This window comes from Megascapheus bottae, chromosome 7 (genome assembly GCF_031878675.1).
Source record: "Megascapheus bottae isolate mThoBot1 chromosome 7, mThoBot2.hap1, whole genome shotgun sequence".
Lineage (NCBI taxonomy): Eukaryota > Metazoa > Chordata > Mammalia > Rodentia > Geomyidae > Megascapheus > Megascapheus bottae.
In genome coordinates this window covers 75,246,019-75,265,678 of record NC_143515.1, presented here as the reverse complement: position 1 = coordinate 75,265,678, position 19,660 = coordinate 75,246,019, and the positions used below count along the sequence as shown (strand labels likewise).

At 39.1% G+C, this 19,660-nt stretch overlaps 1 protein-coding gene across 1 annotated transcript in view; it reads right to left on the bottom strand.

Moving 5' to 3' along the window:
- Nbas (NBAS subunit of NRZ tethering complex) overlaps positions 1-19,660 on the bottom strand; it is a 262,549-nt gene that overhangs the window by 41,764 nt on the left and 201,125 nt on the right. The window contains exons 45-46 of the mRNA XM_090337434.1: positions 4,648-4,866; positions 1,815-2,017 (exon numbers count right to left, since the gene is read on the bottom strand). Of these exons, the coding sequence (XP_090193560.1) occupies positions 1,815-2,017; positions 4,648-4,866 (422 nt within the window). The remainder of the gene's footprint in view (positions 1-1,814; positions 2,018-4,647; positions 4,867-19,660) is intronic.

Genomic DNA, 19,660 nt, shown 5'->3' with positions numbered 1-19,660 from the left:
TATACTCCCTGCCATAACCATCATGCTGTGCGTGTCCACAAAAGTATCAGGGCCCACACTAGGTGCTAAGGATGTGAAAATACAATGTTTTCTGCCATTAAGTGGCTCATGCTTTCCTACCAAGAGAGTAATACGATCTACCTGCATCAATCAAAATACATTTGTTGAACATTAAGCAGTTTAAGCATGTAACAGTAGTCTCCACTTTAGTTTTTTAAGAAACAACTAATACTAACTTTTTACTTAGAACTAACATTAACTTTTTACTCATATCAATTTTTACTCTTCTACTATTCTTTAATTTCTACAGTAGATAAAAACAACTATTACTATGCCCATTCTACAATGTGTCTGCAACTCTAGCAAATTCTGAGATGCAATAAAGAAAAAAGTTTTAAATGAGCTCCTAGAATAACCTAATGATCTAAAGACATCACTAGATTCAGTGCCTTTCAAATCTTTCACATTTTGTACCTATTGTACCCACAAAATTTTACTGCTTTTTTAAAAGGTAAACACTACAGACCACTGATAGTGCCTTTGTCTCAGAAAGAGAGGTAGCAAACTCCATATCCTACTACTGAAAGGTTTAATTCACATTCATCCAGTGTCCTCTGTGGGTCAGGAGCATTCATTGATCAGGACAAAATCTCTAGTTATACGATAAATATCCTTTTAAAAAGGGGAAGATGCAAAATTCTATAGAACATTTTAAAGGTAAAAATACTACATGTCATATTTTACTTCAATTCTTAACAAAAATGTACAGTTTTTAGAAAAATTAATCAAATCATTAATTGTTCAAAGTGCTTTGTTCATGAGCTTCACTTAAGGTTTGCTTGATGAAATTTATAAAAATCTAACTTTAAACAAAAAGGGATAAAATGTAAGTATTTTATCATTTGGAGGTATAGCTCCTTTAACCCACAACAATCATAATAAGCTAGTAAGGGAACAGAGCTTTATTCACTTAGAATGTGTTACTTCTTTAAAAATGCCACTGGATTTTATGTCTCTCCCTATATGCAACATTGCTGGGTACCTCTGAGCACTTAGGTGAAAGCTGTGTGAGGTTGGGGTAATTAAACAGATAAAGGCTCATTTGATTTCGGTTCAGCTGCAGAAAACTGACATGCATTTAATCAAAAAGTTCCTCAAGAGCAATACAGAATTACAAAGAATGCTTAAAAGGAGGATAAATTAAATACAACTAAATCTTTCAGTCTAATTGCATTATTCACAGAAAGCACTTGATGCCTCATTATTTTCTTAAGTTCACTTTGCTCTCTTTGAAATTGCTCTCCAAGGCAGTTCTGCAAAGCGGCACTGGCATTCCCATATCAAGTAAAATTTCTCAGTTGTCAAGCTCATGTCATTAACTTCAGATAAATAATGTCCTAAGACACTTAGCAGATATCCAGCTCCTTCTGTGTATGATGAACCTTGCTATGCTTATTCCAAAAGAATCATTACCCACTATCTCAAAAATGGGAATTGGAAAAGGCAGATCTGAGCAGACACACTGAAGGCACAGGGCAGGCAGGCTGGCTCTTAGCTACCTGCTTTTCGTGTCATTCTGCTCCTTCTCTAGGTTCAAGAATAATTTGGGGAAGGAAAAGAATTTTAAAATGTTGTGCATTAAACCAATGAGGAGGAATTTCAGAGTTCTTTATTCTCAAGGGTTTTCAAGCCTTAAGACTTTGAGAACTACACACTCCTTTGAAAATGGAAAATAGATCCATATACATGCAGATAGTTCAATATTAATAATAATCCACAACATGGGTTTTTCTCAAAGGTACTTGATAGCTTACCTCAAAGCAGAAATTATTTTCTTAACTGCACTGTGTACTACATCCTTGGGAGAGATGTCCAGAGGACCGACAGCCACCTCTAGCAGCTGCTGAATCATTCGGAGAGGTTGACCATCTAAACACATGGCCACAGCTTGATCATGAAGTTTCCCTTTTTCAGATCGGGACAGATCATAGAGGTGGCTGTATTTCTGCAGTGTTTCCTGGAAAGATACAAACATGTATCTGTGTGTGTATATACTGAAATGTATTTATGATGCCCTTACACAAAACATATTACCACAATCAATACCTTACCAAACGTCAGTAACCTGGCATCATCCGGTCTGCTCACGCCTGAGCTGAAATCTAACCTCACCTTTTGTTTTTTTGTCTTCGCTCATCTAATACTGTACCTTCTCTTCTTTCTTTCTTTCCTTCCTTTCTCCCCACTCTCTCTTATTTATTTGTATAGTGAGCCTTTGTGATCTCAGATTTCAGCATTTTTTAAATGATAAGGATAAAAAGTTCTTGTGAACAGAAGACATTTGTGAGCATAACTGAAATGATCTAAAAGTCGATCCTTTAGCACAATGCCAGGTATAAAGCAATCTCAACAGGTGTGAATTTCACTACTATGACTAGTACTATCACCACTATCACTACTATTGAGCTAAATCGCTGCAACACCATAATTCCAGGTCTCTTTGTAGTATCCTTAACAATTCTGAATATAGTGTTTTGTTCTTCAAATCAATCATGTAAAAGTTTTAACATAGGTAGATTTTTGATATTAAATAATTAATATTTTTGTGATATGCCATAGCAATTTCAAAGGTAATTTGAGAAAAAGGTTGACTCAGAAGTTAGCTACCTTCTACAGGTTATACAGAATACCAATAAACATTTTCACAAATCTGTACTCTAAATGGACATGCATTTAATCAAAAGTCTTTCAGAAATCCGCGTGGGAGTACTTATGGGCTAAACGACTGGATGACTGAGACTGACTTCAGAGTAAGACACAGCCACAAGATGAGGGCAGGCAGAGCAAGATGAGAGAAGATTGGGATATTTCCTGGTAGTTGTTGAAAATGGGAGTTGGGAAAATGAAATCTCATTTTATTATTCTCTCCACTGCTAGAAACCTTCTAGTCTTTAAAAAAAAAGTCCTATGAGTCAGGCGGGCAATCATTACGTCTTCACCTCAGAAGAGCAGGACCAAGGCTCCATAATATGCAGGCTTTTCACTTAGATTGCTCTAAACCTACCAGAAGATCTAAGATGCTCTTTACTGGGCACATGGGCTTAAGATTACTTCCAGCTTTTGTTAGGAAAGGTGATATCCAATTGAAAAGCACAGTCTTCCACTAGGAACCAAACAGGATTTGACTGAATGGCATTCATAAGGAATAATATTGCACTTTTAAATCATTATCTATAGGAATTTTCTTGACAAAATGCTTGAATCTATGTAACTGTTCTAAACACTGAAGGACAGTATTTATTCCAAGAAGATCAATGCTAATTCTTTGGATCTAATACTGAATATACAATTTAAAAAGTAAACAAGTATTTGGAATTTTTTGTGGGTTGTGTGGCTTGAACTCTGAGCTTGGGCACTGTCCCTGAGCTCCTCAGCTCAAGGCTACAGCTCTACCACTTGAGCAACAATGCCACTTCCAGTTTCTGGGTAGTTACTTGGAGATAAGAGTTTGGTGGACTTCTGTACCCTGGTGGATTTTTGAACCACGATCTTCAGATCTCAGCCTCCTAAGTAGCTAGAATTACAGGTGTGAGCCACGGCGCCTGCCTTAATATACATTTTTAAGGCTCCATTTGTTAACTTATCCAAATTCCTCTTTTGATCTTTCTAATCAAGTGTATTTTATATGCAAGGCAAGAATATAATTAAATAAGTGTGCATGACTTAAGAAAAATGAAAGAGGAGGTTAGTGGCCACTCATGGGTTCGTTTGCCAGAGAATCATGTAATATTATGAAAATATTACATAGCAATTTGCCAACTTTCCATTAATGAAAAACAATTTTCAAGAACAGCCGCAGATATTAAAAGTGTCTCAAGCAACTGCTATCGTGAGGATCTTCAGTGTTCACCAAGGTCTATGTGACTCCCACAGGGGTGCTATGAACCTGTTAATGGGGGGTCCAGTGATAGGTCTTCAGGTTATTGGGGACATGACCTTGAAGGGTACAGTTAGACTCAGTCCTTCTTCTTTTCCCCTCTACTTCTTTTCCATGAAGTGAATGGTTTTCTCCAACATGAGCTCCTGCCATTATGTACTGCCACAGACCAAAATCAAAGTGACCAACTGATTATAGACTCACTCAAATGCTATTAGGAAAATAAACCTTTCTTCTTCATAAGCTGATTATTTTCGTTATAGTCAAGTTGTATTATTATGCTATTTGTATAGAAACAGAAAGATGACTAAAACAACTATTAATGAAGGCTCACCAAAGAAATAAGCCAGTAACCAGCAATTCATGCTATAATCCTAGCTACTTAGGAACTGATAGGTGAGAATGAGAGAATCATGGTTCCAGGATTGCCCAGACAGAAAACTGTGGGACTCCATCTCACTGGACAGGGTGGTACATTTCTGTTCACACAGAATAGGAGAGGAAGTCTATAATAGACAGACTGTGGTCCAGAAACATGTCCAGGTAGGAATCAAAATCCTAATATCCAAAATAACTAATACATAATAGGGCTAGAGGCATGGTTCAATGGGAAAGCACCTGCCCCTTACATAGTACTTCACATAAAAAAAGAAAAGAGAAGAAAGAATACCCTGATAATGAGTGAAGCCTCTCTTTTGTCATTTCTTTACCTGCTCACTACTCTTCAGAGAAACAATGAAGCTGTGGCTGAGCGTTTCCAGGTGGGCAAGTGATTTCTCCAGATGATTCAAAGCATCTGCATAGGTCACTTTAGAATCACCAGCTTCTGGAATGTCTTCTTCAGAAGTCCTTTTCCTAGGCTTCTCAATGAAATGTTTCACTGTCTTGATGGCTTTTCTAGTCATCTCTTCACGTGCTTCCACAGTCAGCTTTAAAAGAAAAGGCATCAGGGAAAAGCTAAGGCAAACGTTCCAGTAATATATATTATATATATATATTATATATATTATATATATATATATATAGCATAGTGAGGTACAGAGGATGGAGGATGAAAATAAACTTTTCTTTTCTTTTCTTTTTGCCAGTCCTGGGCTTGAGCTCAGGGCCTGAGCACTGTCCTTGCACTTTCTCAAGGCTAGAACTCTACCACTTGAGCCTCAGCACCACTTCCAGCTTTTTTCTATGTATGTGGTACCGAGGAATCGAAACCGGGTCTTCATGCATGCTAGGCAAGCACTCTACCACTAGGGCCAAACTCCCAGCCCTGAAAATAAACTTTTAACACACAATTTAATCAATAACACAATTTAATCAAGAAATAGAACTTCCTCTAGTTTTGCTTCTGTGAAAACAGCAATAGTGAAATATTGTACTATTAACTTAGAAATTTATTTTAAAATACTAATAAGCAAAATAGGCAACATTGGGATGGATAAAAGTATTACATTAATTGCTGCTTAATGCAAAAAAAAAAAGCTGTCCTTCAAAAACCATAACTTCGGGCTGGGAATGTGGTTTAGTGGTAGAGTGCTTACCTACCATCAGGAAGCCCTGGGTTTGATTCCCTGGTACCACATAAACAGAAAAAAAATCTCGAGATGGTGCTGTGGTTTAAGTGGTAGAGTACCAGCCTTGAACAAAAGATGCTCAGGGACAGTGCCCAGGCTCTGAGTTCAAGCCCCAGGACTAGCAAAACAAACAAAATAACCGGAATCTCATGGTTAACTATAACAACACCCTCTGAAGTTTCCTCCTGGACATTTCTGTATGCTCACAGATCCTGACAGAGTGCATGAAAAATGCATGATGCGGGGCCAGAAGCATGGCCTAATGGTAGAGTGCTTGCCTAGCAGGCACAAAGTTCTGGAGTCGATTCCTTGGTACTGCATACACTGAAAAAAGCCGGAAGTGATGCTGTGGCTCAGGTGATAGAGCTCTAACCTTGAGAAAGCTGCTCAAGGACAGTGCTCAGGCTCTGAGTTTAAGCCCCAGGGCTGGCAAAAAAAAAAAAAAAAAAAAGAGAAAGAAGAAAAAGAAAAAAATATGCATGATGTTTGAACCAAATCAAGGCTGAATAAGATTTGATACACTACTGTGAATCTCTTTTTTTTTTCCAGCGCATTTAATTTGTTTTCTTAAGGAATAGAAATTTAGGGAACTATCTGGACATACCAATTTGCCGAATATTCCTCCTAGTCTGCTGTATGACATAGAAGTGTTTCACCAATAAACCAGGAAGAGGACAGGAAAGGCAGTGGTCACAGTGGCAAGAAGGAAATGAGGTCCAGGAAAAACAAAGGGTCTTCAGTGCATTCAGATAGGTATAGACATTGTTGTCCAAGGTTTAATTAATTAGTCATTGTCAATCAACACTAGAATGAATGTCTGTTGGAGTAATGTACATAGCAAGAAAGGTAAACTTAAAAAATCTGTTTAATATTTACTCCCTAGTCTCAGTTACCTGGCATCTTGACAAAGTGCCTCAAGCCTTAGTTTCTTCATTGGGAAAATATGTAAAAAATTCCATTTACTGTATAATATAATTTTCAGAAATTAAATTAGATCATATTAAAACAATCAATACAGATTTGTCATTAGAGCAACTGATAAATTCACAGGCCATTTTCCCTCTACCAATTATTCCACCAATTACTTTCTTTGCCATGCCATTCTTTTAGACTTCCCCTCCTTTAAATAAGCTTTTCCATTCATTCCTTAGCACAGAATTCAAGGATTTTCACAAGCTATTCCAATATAATCCTGTCTCATAGTATAATTGTTCCAACACTGGATCCACCCCCAAAGACATGTCACTGTTACCATTCCCAAGTGTCATTATGTGTCTTGTCTCTTGCTTCCCTCTTCTTGCCAAGGCCAATTTCTAGTCATGCTTCAAAACAGGTGGGATCAACTCAGACTGATATATTTGCTCACCACTACAGGCAACCCATTGGCAAGCCCTCAGTTCTGACATCCACATACATGACCTTCCTTCTTCCATGAATGTTGCTCTGTCTCAACTCCTGAGCCTGATTTCATTCTGAACTCTGTGCTCTCCTAAAACTTGCTTTGGGGCATGTGACAAGTTACTGTTGTCAAGTTTTAATTGTTTGATTTCATCATCACAGTATCATTTAAGAAAGGCATTTTTTCCTTCTTTAATTTTCCTTCTTTAATGGATCCTCAAAATAACAAAGTATTTTAAAATAACCTGACATTTACTAAATAACAATAAGTGAATTTTCTTGAGATTGTTGGGGATGGAACAAGCAGAGTGATATTATAATAAAAGACACTAGTAGTAGGGTTTTTATTTGACTAGGCATTTGACTTAATTCATGCTTTTCACCATTTTATGCTACAAAACAGGTTCATTGTGATGGAGTTCATGGTATGATTGAGAAATATAGGCCACCATATAAAATTTAAATCTAGCTACTTATTTTCTTTCAACTGTTGTATGATGAAGCAGAAGCATAAGAAAAAAAGTAACTGAAGAAATGTATGAGGATGTAAAACAGCAACTGCTTTATTATACCTGGTGGCCATAATGTACCTTAGCTCTTAGAAGGCTTCCATATCAACACGCTGCTTCTGCATTATTGATGCAATAATAAAGATGACAGTTTAACAATTCTTCATAATAATTATTATTAGCATATATGGCTATTGTGAAGTTGGGTGGCTAAACTTCTCCATGTTCATTAAATCGGTTCTGATGAGCATATATTTTCCAAACTCAAATGAGATAAAACCACAAACCAGGACCATGAAGAAATCACACATGTTTGAGATAAGGCAGTGGAAAGAGAACATAGTTAGGACTCATCTATGACATCAGCAAATCTTTTTGAAGTCAACCTACAAAGCATACACAACATGGAAGAACTTCTCAGCACCTCTGCTGTCAGTACTAAGTTCTGTTAGAAAGAGAATGACGTATTTGGAATCGATCTCTCAATATAACTGAGCTAGTGTTTTCACCAGACCACAAGCATTCCACTTCAGTGCACCTTTCAACTTCTTTACAGCATGTTCTAGCCAATATAATCTGAGCAGAATAGTATATGCAATTTCTGAGCAAAAAGGGTTTGGGAGGCATCATAGTTCAAGTGTTAGAGCACCTCCCCAGAAAAATGTAAGGACCTAGGCTCAAATGCCAATACAGTAAAAAAAAAAAAAATCTACACGTTTCAACATCCATTCTCTTTTTTTTTATTGTATTTAATAAAAGGGTAACATGATATTTGCCAGATAGAAGGTGCGTTAATTCACATACATTGATACCCTTCCACATGTCAACATCCATTCTCTCCTTGACAACCAGAGCACTGATGGAAAGCATAATGCCCAGGGCACTGATGGGAAATGGCACCGCTTATATCAGCTGGATCCTAAGTGGCTTTGGGGTACAGTGTCCTTTACACCCTCTGCATAGGAAATGAGAGATTATTAACTCTTTGTCCTGTGTAAGCCATTATATTCCTTAGCTCATTCTGACAAACAACAGATCCTAAGAATAAGACGTGTGGTTTTTGCAAAAACAGTAATCTATGCTATGTTCTGATGCAATGTTTAATAAGCCTATGGTAATCTGGGATACAGATTATATTGCTAATGAACTTGTGGCTCTAACAAGTTTGGAAGTGAATGTGTTATGTATTATATGCTATGGTTAAGTATTATAAGAAAGAAATTAGTTTAGGAAACTATTGTCTTCATTGTATACAGGAATAAAATAGAAAAAAGAAACAGCCCAGAAATTCAGTTTTTTTTAAACAGTGCTTTAAAAACCCATTAATTCTATACCCTACTAGTAGAAGATTGAGAAATCCATAGATAACAATGACAAGTAAAATCTTCAGAAGATTAAAATGCTTTCGGAGAAAGATAAACCAAGGGTATGACACCTGTAAATCTTTTCAATTGCACAAAATGACTCAGGGCAGAGATCTAATTAATGATGTGGTCCTTCACAGAAACCTGATAGCTTTAAGGTAGCCCCCTTTAAACCGAGAAAGATGTTAAGGTGAAAAATGTCTCCCAAACAAATAAGCAAACAAAAAGACCCCAGAGATGAGCTTGTGGACACAAGCTGTCAAAAGATATCTAATATAGAAGGCTTTACTACATTTCTGCGTTGGCACTGCTGCTCCAGAAGATACACGTGAGGGCTAAGAGGAGAACAAAGAGGTCCCTGGAAAGCGACGTCAAACATACTAAGGACACTAACCACCCATAACAGGAAATCCTTTTAACCCTACAGAATTGTCACACCACTGTACCTGCCAAACATCTCTTTCTGCCCCTCTAGAGTGAGTTTTTAGCTCACTCTATCTTTGCCTAGGTCATCATGCAAACTGCAACTTCAGTAGGGATAGGGGAGGCACAGCTGAAAGTTTTCTCCATTTTGCTCATATAGTCTGTGCATCTGACGCACAGCCTACAGGAAACTACCCTTACTTAACTCTACATCATACCTGGAGGGACCTGCGGTGAGAGGGACTGTGTTCTATGGTGGGAAGGATGTTTGTTCAGAGAACAGAAGGGTGACCTGGATCTGCCCCCTTCTACTTCTCAACTCCCAAAGTAGTGGGGACAAACATAGGACCAGGGGGCTCTTAGAATATGAGAGGACCCACAGGCCCGTGGATGAGGGCACTATCACAGGTGTTCCAGCACCCCTACTTTCCTTCACCTGAGAAGACTGCAAGTGGGTGTGCACAACTGAGGGAAATGTCTGTGATGTTGTGATAAATAAGTTATTCCAGCATTACCCAGCAACACAGGGATGTTTTTAAAAAATGAATCTGATGGCTCCTAACTACTCAGATCTATTCAGTGGCTTCCCAATTCACTAAGAATAAAACTGAGTCTTCACTGGCCCTGGAGGCTCCGTATGATCTGCTTGTACCTCTATCCCACTGCTTTCCTTTATGGACACTCATCTCATTCAAAACAGTCTTTCTGCACTGTTTGTCTATGTGCTCTTCCCACTATTAATTCACTTGGGTACCTTCTTGTTCTATCTCTCTTGAGGCTTCTTCCTATTCTTTTCTTAGATTGGACAGAGATGCACATATACCATTCTCTCACAGAGGCCTTTCCTGGTCACACTCCCTTATCCATTTTGCCTTAACCGGCATTACTTTTCTTCATAACTAACCTATTTTGCTTGTGTGAGCTTACTGTCTGCTGCTGATACATCTTCATAGCCAAGAGTAGTGGCTCAGGTAACATTTAGTTGAATGTATAAGTGAATGCCAATGTGTCAGAGAATAGAAAAGGAAAAGCCCAGTTGCAAAAGTAGGAAAGCTTACAGTATACATGTAGCTACTGGAGTATTTGGACAGATCAGGAGAGTAAAGAAAAGGTCCAGAGGGTAAATATATTACAATTAGTCAGCCATAAATTAGCTCAGTTATATATTCTTTTCCTCATTTGTTTGGCTTTTTCAATTCTTTAAAAAGATGCACAAATTTCGAAGTACCAGTAGCTCATGCCTATAATCCTAGTTACTGAGGAGCCAAGATACAAGGACTGCAGTTTTAAGCCAGCCCTGGTACAAAACCCCAAGGATCCTTCTCCAATTAACCAGCAAAATGCTGGACAGGAGGTGTGGCTCATTTGTGGTCGCTAAAATGTGCCTATAAATCTATACCCAAACACACTGGGTAGCCTGGAAATAGTTACAAATGAATTAACTGACATATAGTAGACACTATGGAGAGCTCAAATAATGTGAAGTCAGTGCCCAACAAAATAAGTACCAGGAAATGGGTGTTTGCAAGAGGGAGGTGGGGCCAAAAAGCAAGGGAGAAGCCCATCAAGAATCCACTGAACATGCCACAAAAACTTTTTCAAGTGAGGAAAGGTGTGGAAGGAAGGTGAATGAGAATGATGAACGGAGTCAGAAGGATCTGGATGCACTGTGTCCATAAACTGCTTTGCTAAATGGCACTTCCTCCACCCAACTACTTAAAGATGAAAACAATGGGGCTGGGAATTTGGCCTAGTGGTAGAATGCTTGCCTAGCATGCCCGAAGACCCGGGTTCGATTCCTTGGTACCACATACACAGAAAAAAAGCCAGAAATGGTGCTGAGGCTCAAGTGGTAGAGCTCTAACCTTGAGAAAGTCCAAGGATAGGGCCGGGAGTCTGGCCTAGTGGTAAAGTACTCTCCTAGCATGCATGAAGACCCGAGTTCGATTCCTCGGTACCACATACTTAGCAAAAAGCCAGAAGTGGTGCTGTGGCTCAACTGGTACAGCCCTAGCCTTGAGAAAATCCAGGGACAGTGCTCAGGCCCTGAGCCCAAGCCAGGACTGGCAAAAAAAAAAAGTCCAAGGATAGGGCTCAGGCCCTGAGCTCAAGCCCAGGGGACTGGCAAAAAAAAAAAAAAAAAAAGATGAAAACAACAATAAGAGATAGAATACCAGCTTTGACAGAAAAAGATGAGTAAGAACACAAAGCCTTGAGATAAAGTCAAGACCTGGAACTAGCACAAATTAAAAGATGTCAAATCATTTTTACCTAAAGGATGTACAAAATCAGGCAAGAAGCTAAATTTTCTCTATAGGCCATATTTTACTAACCTCTGACCAAGAATACTTAAAAGCTAAAGTTAGAAAGATAAATTAAGAATACCAAGTTGGATATACAGGTCAGTCTAGCTAAGGAACCTGATTTGCAAGCCACTGATATGAGTTTACAGACTGAAGACAACTATATGAAAATGGGTTATTAGATTTTCCATTTAAAATACACACTGTAAGAGAATTTTGCTTTGCCAGGCATGGTGGCTTACACCTGTAATCCTAGCTACTTATGATGCTGAGATCGGAGGATTGTGGTTCAAAGCCAGCCAGGGCACTAAAGTCTATGAGACTCTAATCTCCAATTAACCACCATAAACCTGGAAGTGGTGCTATGGCTCAAGGGGTAGGGCACTGGCCTTGAACTGAAGAGCTCAGGGACAATGCCGAGACCCAGAGTTCCAGTCTTACAACTAGGGGAAAAAAACAAAAAGAGAGAATCTTGCTTCAAAAAATAATGGATAATGGGAACTACAGTTATGTAAAATAAACATCAGCCATTTTCAGGTCTCACTCACTTGTCCTTCCATAATCAGTTCAGAAGTTCAGTACTATCTACATCTTCTCAACAGTTGACCAACCACACCTCTGCTTACACCTCCCTACACCAAAAATCATAAGATTCCCTCTACATCTCCCTGTGAAACAATGAGTTCCTTCAAGATACAAAGTGCTTCTTAAATCTGTATCCATGCTGATTCCATATCTTAAATATGTTGGATAGCATTGCAATGAACATGGTTGTGCTGGCAGCTATTGTGGCCTTGTTTGTGATCATTTGGGTAGATGCCCAGGAGTGGGATTGCTCGATTATAGGGGAGCTCTATGTTTAGTCTTTTGAGGAACTGCCATGCTGCTTTCCAGAGTGGTTGAACAAGTTCACACTCCCACCAACAGTGTAGTATCATTCCCTTTTGGCCACATCCCTTCCAGCATCTGTTATTATTAGTTTTTTTGATAATGGCTATTCTAACTGGGGTGAATTTGAATTTCAATGTTTTGATTTTCATTTATTTTATGACTAGACATGTTGAACACTTCTTTACATGTATTTAGCCATTCTTATTTCTTTTTTCGAGAAGTCTCTCTTTAAGTCTTTAGTTCATTTATTAATGGGGTTGTTGTTTCTTTGAGGACTTCACTAGAGGAATAGATCAGGAAAATGTGATATATACATTGCCCCATTTGTGGAAAAAATTATTATAACTGAAGTAAGCCAGATCCAAAGAAACATAGGCTGCATGGTTTCCCTGATTTGAAATAACAGACTATGTTCAGGTTCTAGTATACAGAGATTGAAAAGGTAATGCACAGAGGGTTACAGTTACATAAGTAAGGTAATGAGTACATTTCTTTTTCAACAGTGCTACTCCCTCACTCATTTCTCCTACTTTCTCCCTCAATTCCCCTCTGCTCCACTACACATTCACCAAGTACACTGTACATTTGTCTTGTGTTCAGGACTGGAAACAGATAACATTAGATCAAGTCCCCAAATCTGGGCATGTCAAAGTCTACTTGCAAATAAAGGGGTAAGTAACAGATACTACAAAGCAGGACCATTATATAACTACAAAAGGGTAAGTGGAAGATACTATGGCTACCCCTAGTAGAATAATCTGTTCACAGTGGAAGCAAAGGGCAAGAAAATTCAGGAAAAAGTTGCTGGAGGGGACATCTGTAAGGAGTGGGTAAGAAGACAAGGAAGGGGAATCAGAAGAGGTCACCAGTCAAAGAAGCAAGCAGGGAGCTCAGCTCTCCTACAAGTACACAGACTTGTCTGGAACACTGAGTGCAGGCAGTAGCCTGCCAGAGAAAGGGGAGAATGAAGCCTCGAGATGTCAGCAGGCACCAGTGCCAAGCTGATGGTATGTTAGTATCCTTATGACACAGAAGGCAGGAGAGGAACTTAAGTAGGTTTCACATAATAACTTGATTTAAAACTCACCAACACAACATGTGACATCTGTAGACATTATTTTTAAAAGGAAACAGCATGACTTCGAAGTAAAGGCTGACATTTAGGAAATGAAAGGTGACTTAAGATACTCCAATTGTTAGCTATAAAGGAAGGTGGAAAAATTAGGGCTTATCCATTTTTTGTGTTGCTAATAATTATCTGAAACTATAAGAATAAAGTCAAGAGAAAACTTACTTTATTCATTTACTTTTAACATCACAGTTAATATAAGACATTAAAACAATTTTTGACTAATAAAATGAATAGATATAGCCTGTCTGTGTTTAGGTTCCTACTTAGGAATGCATCCTAATATCCTTCATTTCTTCTTCTTTTTCATACTCAAGCTCAACCTGTCAGCACTGACCGAGTACTGGGCCTGGTCCTAGCACAGAGGATTTAAGGACAATCTCAGAAGTGGTCTCTATCTTTAAATAATTGAGAGTTAAGACAAATGAGCATAATTATAATGTTTTTTTGGTTAACTATGTGACTGAATGTGACAAAACAGGCATTCTTATTTTGTGTTTGAATATTTAATTTGCTATATTAAAGCAAATGAAATTTAAGACACAATTTTCATTTGCAGATGCCCTGTTCACAGTATTCTACGTTTATAATTTTAAATTTAAATGAGTATCCATTATGCTATATTAAGCACAAGAATTAGGGAAATGACTAAGCACCGGTCCTGCTTGTTGGGTCTCACAGTTTTCATAGTTTGAAAGAAGCATGACTAGCCAGGAGCTAGTGGATCATGTGGCTATTCAGGAGACTGAGATCTGAAGAGCATGGTTCAGGCCCCAGCAGGAAAGGCCACGAGACTGTTATATCCAATTAACCACCTAAAAAGTAAAACTGAAGCTGCGGCTCAGAGTGGTAGAGCACTAGCCTTGAGCAAAAATAAGTTCAGGAGCAGTATCTAGGTCTTGAGTTTAAGCTCTACAACCCAATCAAGAAAGGAGAGAGAGAGAGAAGCGAGGGAGGGAGGGAGGGAGGGGGGGGAGGGAGGGAGGGGGGGGAGGGAGGGAGGGAGGAAGGAAGGAAAGAGAGGGAGAAGGGAGCAGAGTGAAGGGAAGAGTAGGGAGGGAGGGGAGAGAGAAAGAAGGAGGAGGAAGGAAAAAGAAAAGAATAATCACACATAAAGTCACATACAGTATTTGGTGGAAATCCATTGGGATCATCTATTCACCTATTACCAATAGTCATGGACAACTGAGTCATAGACTATCCAACTTATAAGTGAAACCTAAAATAATTCAGTACTATTCTATTTTTAATAATTCACAGCTAGCTAAACTTCACTTAGATCATTCATAAACACTGTTGAAAACAAACATTTGGAAACCATGTCATGCAAAAAGAAGTTTGTTAGTCATCCTTGTTATACAGCAGTGTTTGGAATTGTCTTGTTAGGTTTTCTGGAGATTTACAGACACGTGAACAAAGTATCAACATCAGACTCAGGACATCTATGAGACCTTACCTCTGTAAGTAAAGGAGAAGCTACAGAGAAAGAGCAGGCTTCCCACCCTGAACCTCCAACATGTTCTCAAGGTCAGTTTTAGGGGAAAAAATAGAAAATATAGAAAGTTGAAAGATGGTTCCCCTCAAACTCTCTTTACCTGGTCTTTGGGCAGGTTTTGTGTGCCAGTGGAATAGTGGTCTGAAGACTGCTATCCTAAAGAGAATGTCCTTCTCCACACTGGCTGTGGTAGGAGCCCTCCCTCGCATCTTTTCTCTTGATTAAACACAGATTTCAACCATCAAGAAAGGGCACGGAGATGAAACTAGACAAGTAACAGCATTTACCTCTGGAGATCAAATTCCTGGGATATTTTAGTCCTTTACAAAAAAAATGATCTTTCTCCCCCTTCCACCCCCAACTGTACTACTGATTGCTACTCTGCACCCAGTTCTCCACTCCACAAAGCTCCAGGGGAGAATGAGTTACAGCTTTCATGAGAGTGTGTTATATCCTAGAGGCATCCAGCAGCCTAATAAGAGACAGCCGCAAATATTCTTTTTTATATCAGTGTTTGCTTAATATCTTAGGCTCTATATCCTTGCAATCCACGCCCTCCTCCTAATTCTTCCATATAAATTCTTGCTTTTGAGACAGGCCCTGGTTCCTGCTTTTCCTATTTGAAGACTTTGTTTGCTTTCCTAAGAAGGATATGTTTTTCTCCCTTACTCACTTACACACTTATTTCTGTTTCTGCCTCTATTTACAAATACTTGGTTCTGTGCTACCTTTCTCATTAAGACGTGTTATCTGTTTGTAAGTTTGAAAGGTACTTATGTGGCAAGAGACTTAAAAGATGAACAAAGAATGGAGAAGGTCTACATCACCAAGGATTAGCAGTTGAATAATAAACAGCTGTGCAACTATGACATCTACCAGAGAGAAGCACTGGGGTGGGGGGGGAGGTTATTTTCAGACTCCTCTCCTCCACTGCTTTTCTCATGCTAAAATATGCTTTCATAGTGGCAATACATTATTCAGAGATGGTTTATTTATTCCTCTGTCTTCCATAAGACTTACACCCCATATGAATTTAGAATGCACATGTTTCGCAGGAAGGGATGGAAGCACTGCCTCTCACGGCTTAGTGAAGAGGCCTGTGGGGATGGCAGAGCTCACCAACAGCTCAGCATCCTGCCAGCCCTCTCCTTAGGAGCAGACGGCACCATCGCTCATGGTAGCACTGCACAGAACATGGTCTTTTGGCCAATTTTCAATCTGTTACTAAATTACTGCCTTAGTCAATTTGAAATAATTTTCTAAGTACAAACAGAGAATGAGTTTTCAGCTTGCAAGTCAGACCAATAATCACAATCACTCCAAGTGGGCTTTTGTGGCCAGTGCTCATAGGCAAGGGCAGAAGCTGGGAGCCAGACATGGAGAGCAGGCCTTATGTGGATCCCAACTGTGCTACTTCCAGCTCAGAAAACCTTGGAGCAGTTTTTAAACATTCTTGTGAAGTGAAACTATTTATCTATTAAAATTGCAGCAAAATTATTTATGTTACAGGGCTGCTGTGACAATCCATAGCACAGCACCATGTTCCTGCTCTTACAGTGTCTGCGTGAGGAGACACGGAAGGAAACCATTACCTTGGGGCAGCCTGGATGATCAAGACAGACCCTTGGAAATCTTCACTCTGTTATTTTGCTGACTAGACACTTGAAAGCCAATTCTTAGCCTTCTTCTCCAGGCCTCAATGCTTAGACTGGATGCCATATCCATCATTTCCTCTTAAGCAAACATCCACTGGAAATCTGGTACAAATCGGGTCTCTGCTTGGCGATGAGATCCTAACATCACCACCACAGCTGATGAGACAAAAGTGGTTCTCAGCGAAATGCAACCATCAGAGGCTGAACCATGACCATTGAAAAAGCTAGCCCTGGCTCTGGCCATGGCTCTGGCCTACCTGGCTCTGCACTGAAGTATGACAATCCCAGCTATTCTCTTGGGGAATTTTAATGGGTTTGCGTGTGAGGAAGGAGCAGCATGATTAGGTTCACACCTGCATGTCAAGGTTTGAAAACTGTCTAGAAAGTCTTGCTGATTGAGCTGGGTACTTTTCATTTTTGATGTGGAAACCTTGTTTTTCTAACTAACAAAGTCCTATTACTTAAAACACTAGTATGCAGGTTCTTCTGGCATGAAAGAACCTAATTCTAAAGCATGAATGTAGTGACATGTTTGTCTTAAGAAAGGGAAAAGTATTACAAACTTTCTTCAGCCTCTAAGCCTGCACCTGTCACTAACCAGAGCAACGCGGCAAGGATGTTTCTTTGCCATGCATATATTTACAAGGGCATCTATGCAGTGCTAGAAGATCTGAGTTTGATCCCAAGGTCCTGTCAAGTAATTCTTTCAGATGCTTTCCATATGAAGCCATTTCTAGGAAAGGCACAGACTGAAATCTGTTTCCAATTACTGTTTCCCAGACTCTCTGCCAGCCTCCACGTTTCACATATTGCTCTCAGTTGTAAGTCAGATTACTTACAAGAACAGTAAACAAAGGGAGGCCTAAATGAATTTGTAAGACAGAGCAAAAGTATCTGTATATACTGCATGCTGGGAACAAGGTTTCAGAACATGACTAACAGGAACGAGGCTGGGTTCTGTCAGTTGCATGTAGTATCTTGAAGAAAACTCCTTAATAGCTCTGAGCCTAAATTTCATGGTCTACAAAATAAGGGTGGGGTCATCCATCCAGAGAGTTGCAAAGACTTTGTAAGATAAAACATGTAAGGTACCTGGTACCATCAAATTCTCCTTTCCTTCCCCATCCTGTTGTAGATGAGGCAACAGCAAGGACAACAACAGGAACATAATATATTAAAATTAAAATATAGTGGGGGAGAATAATCAAAGTGGTAATACTGATCAAGATGCACTGTACTTAACCTTATACTTATAAGATGATTCACTGAATGATAATTTTTTTACATAACTACTTAAAGATAATAAAATATTATAGCTTAATTACTTAGAATATTAAACAGCACTAATAAGAATGAAAAGTCAGAGCAGCAAGTTTTCCTCTATCAATTTCTTGTAGATGTTAAGATACAAGAACAGGGAAACATATAGGCAGAGAATAGCTGTGTGTGCCTTTTCCTTTGCGAATGTCTAAGAAACTATTCATTAAACGCATAGAGTCAGAAAATTCAAGGAAATGCCTAGCAAAGAAGAAAGGGCCAAAGAAGTTCTGAACTTACAATATGGCCCAGTGAAGCCTAGACTACATCATTATAGGTGTGTGCGTATGGCACATATGAATGCCCTTCCTGGGACTTGAAATCAGCACATGAGCACTGTCCCTGAGCATTTTAAACCAAGGTGTAGTCTATAACAGAGGCCCAGCATGCAGGTGTGTACAGTGCTCAGTAAGAGTCATCTTAGCAATGTTTGGGTAGAGGTCTACACTGAAACCAATATCAAATGATTGGAGGTTGTTACCTCACAGGTATATCATGTATATATTACCCAGCTCAGAAAGTATAGACTCCAGAGGCTTTTTCACTCCCATTTCCTGTGTGGTAAACAGAAAATATTTATCTTCCTCTTTCCTATTTATTTCCCATTGTAACCTGCCTTACTGAAAGGAACCCTGGCTAAACTTTTGCCTTGTGAATGCCTTTACTGTACAGAGATGCAGCACATGATAAAAAAGCTGAACCTGAAGATTGTTTCTCCACTTTCTGGTATAATGAGAATTTTGAATTATAGGTTCTTAGGTTAATTCCCTCATCCCCTATACAAGGTAAAAAAATTATACTCAGAGTCTTGTGCTTGTTAGACAAGTACTCTACCAAAGGTACCTTAACTTTTTTTCCCCCAGACGTGGGGCTTGAACTCTGGGTCTGGGTGTTGTCCCTGAGCTCTTCAGCTAAACACTAGCATTCTACCACTTGAGCCACAGCACCACTTCCAGTTTTCTGGTGGTTAATTGGAAATATAAGTCTCATGGACTTTCATGCCCAGGCTGGCTCTGAACCATGATCCTCAGATCTCAGACTCCTGAGTAGCTAAGATTGCAGGCATAAGCCACTGGTGTCCAGCTACCTTAACTTTCTTAAACTATACTGAGGATGCCAGGATGATTTTATTTATGAAAGTTATATTAGTCTTGATTTTCATTTATTAACTTAAATCTGCCAATAATAAACTCTTCATAGACTGATTTTATATCCCAGTGAAACTTTGAAATTACATATGATCTACAGAATTGTAAGTCAAAAAATTGTGTAGCTTAACCTACTATTTGTTTAGGAGGAACATATATGAACTAGTAGGAAGGAGGTGATTAGAACTAGAATACATCGGGCCCGGGAGTTTGGCCTAGTGGTTAAAGTGCTTGCCTAGCATGCATGAAGACCCGGGTTCGATTCCTCGGTACCACATACATAGAAAAAAGCCAGAAGTGGTGCTGAGGCTCAAGTGGTAGAGCTCTAGCCTTGAGAAAGTCCAAGGACAGTGCTCAGGCCCTGAGCTCAAGCACAGGACTGGCAAAAAAAAAAAAAAAAAAAGAACTAGAATACATGTAATCCTGAGTGATGAAGACTCAAGAAGAGGTGGGAATAGAGTTGCGCTATTTAAAGAGCAGTCAGAAGGAAGCAAATTGAGGAGGAGGGGTGTATATTTCT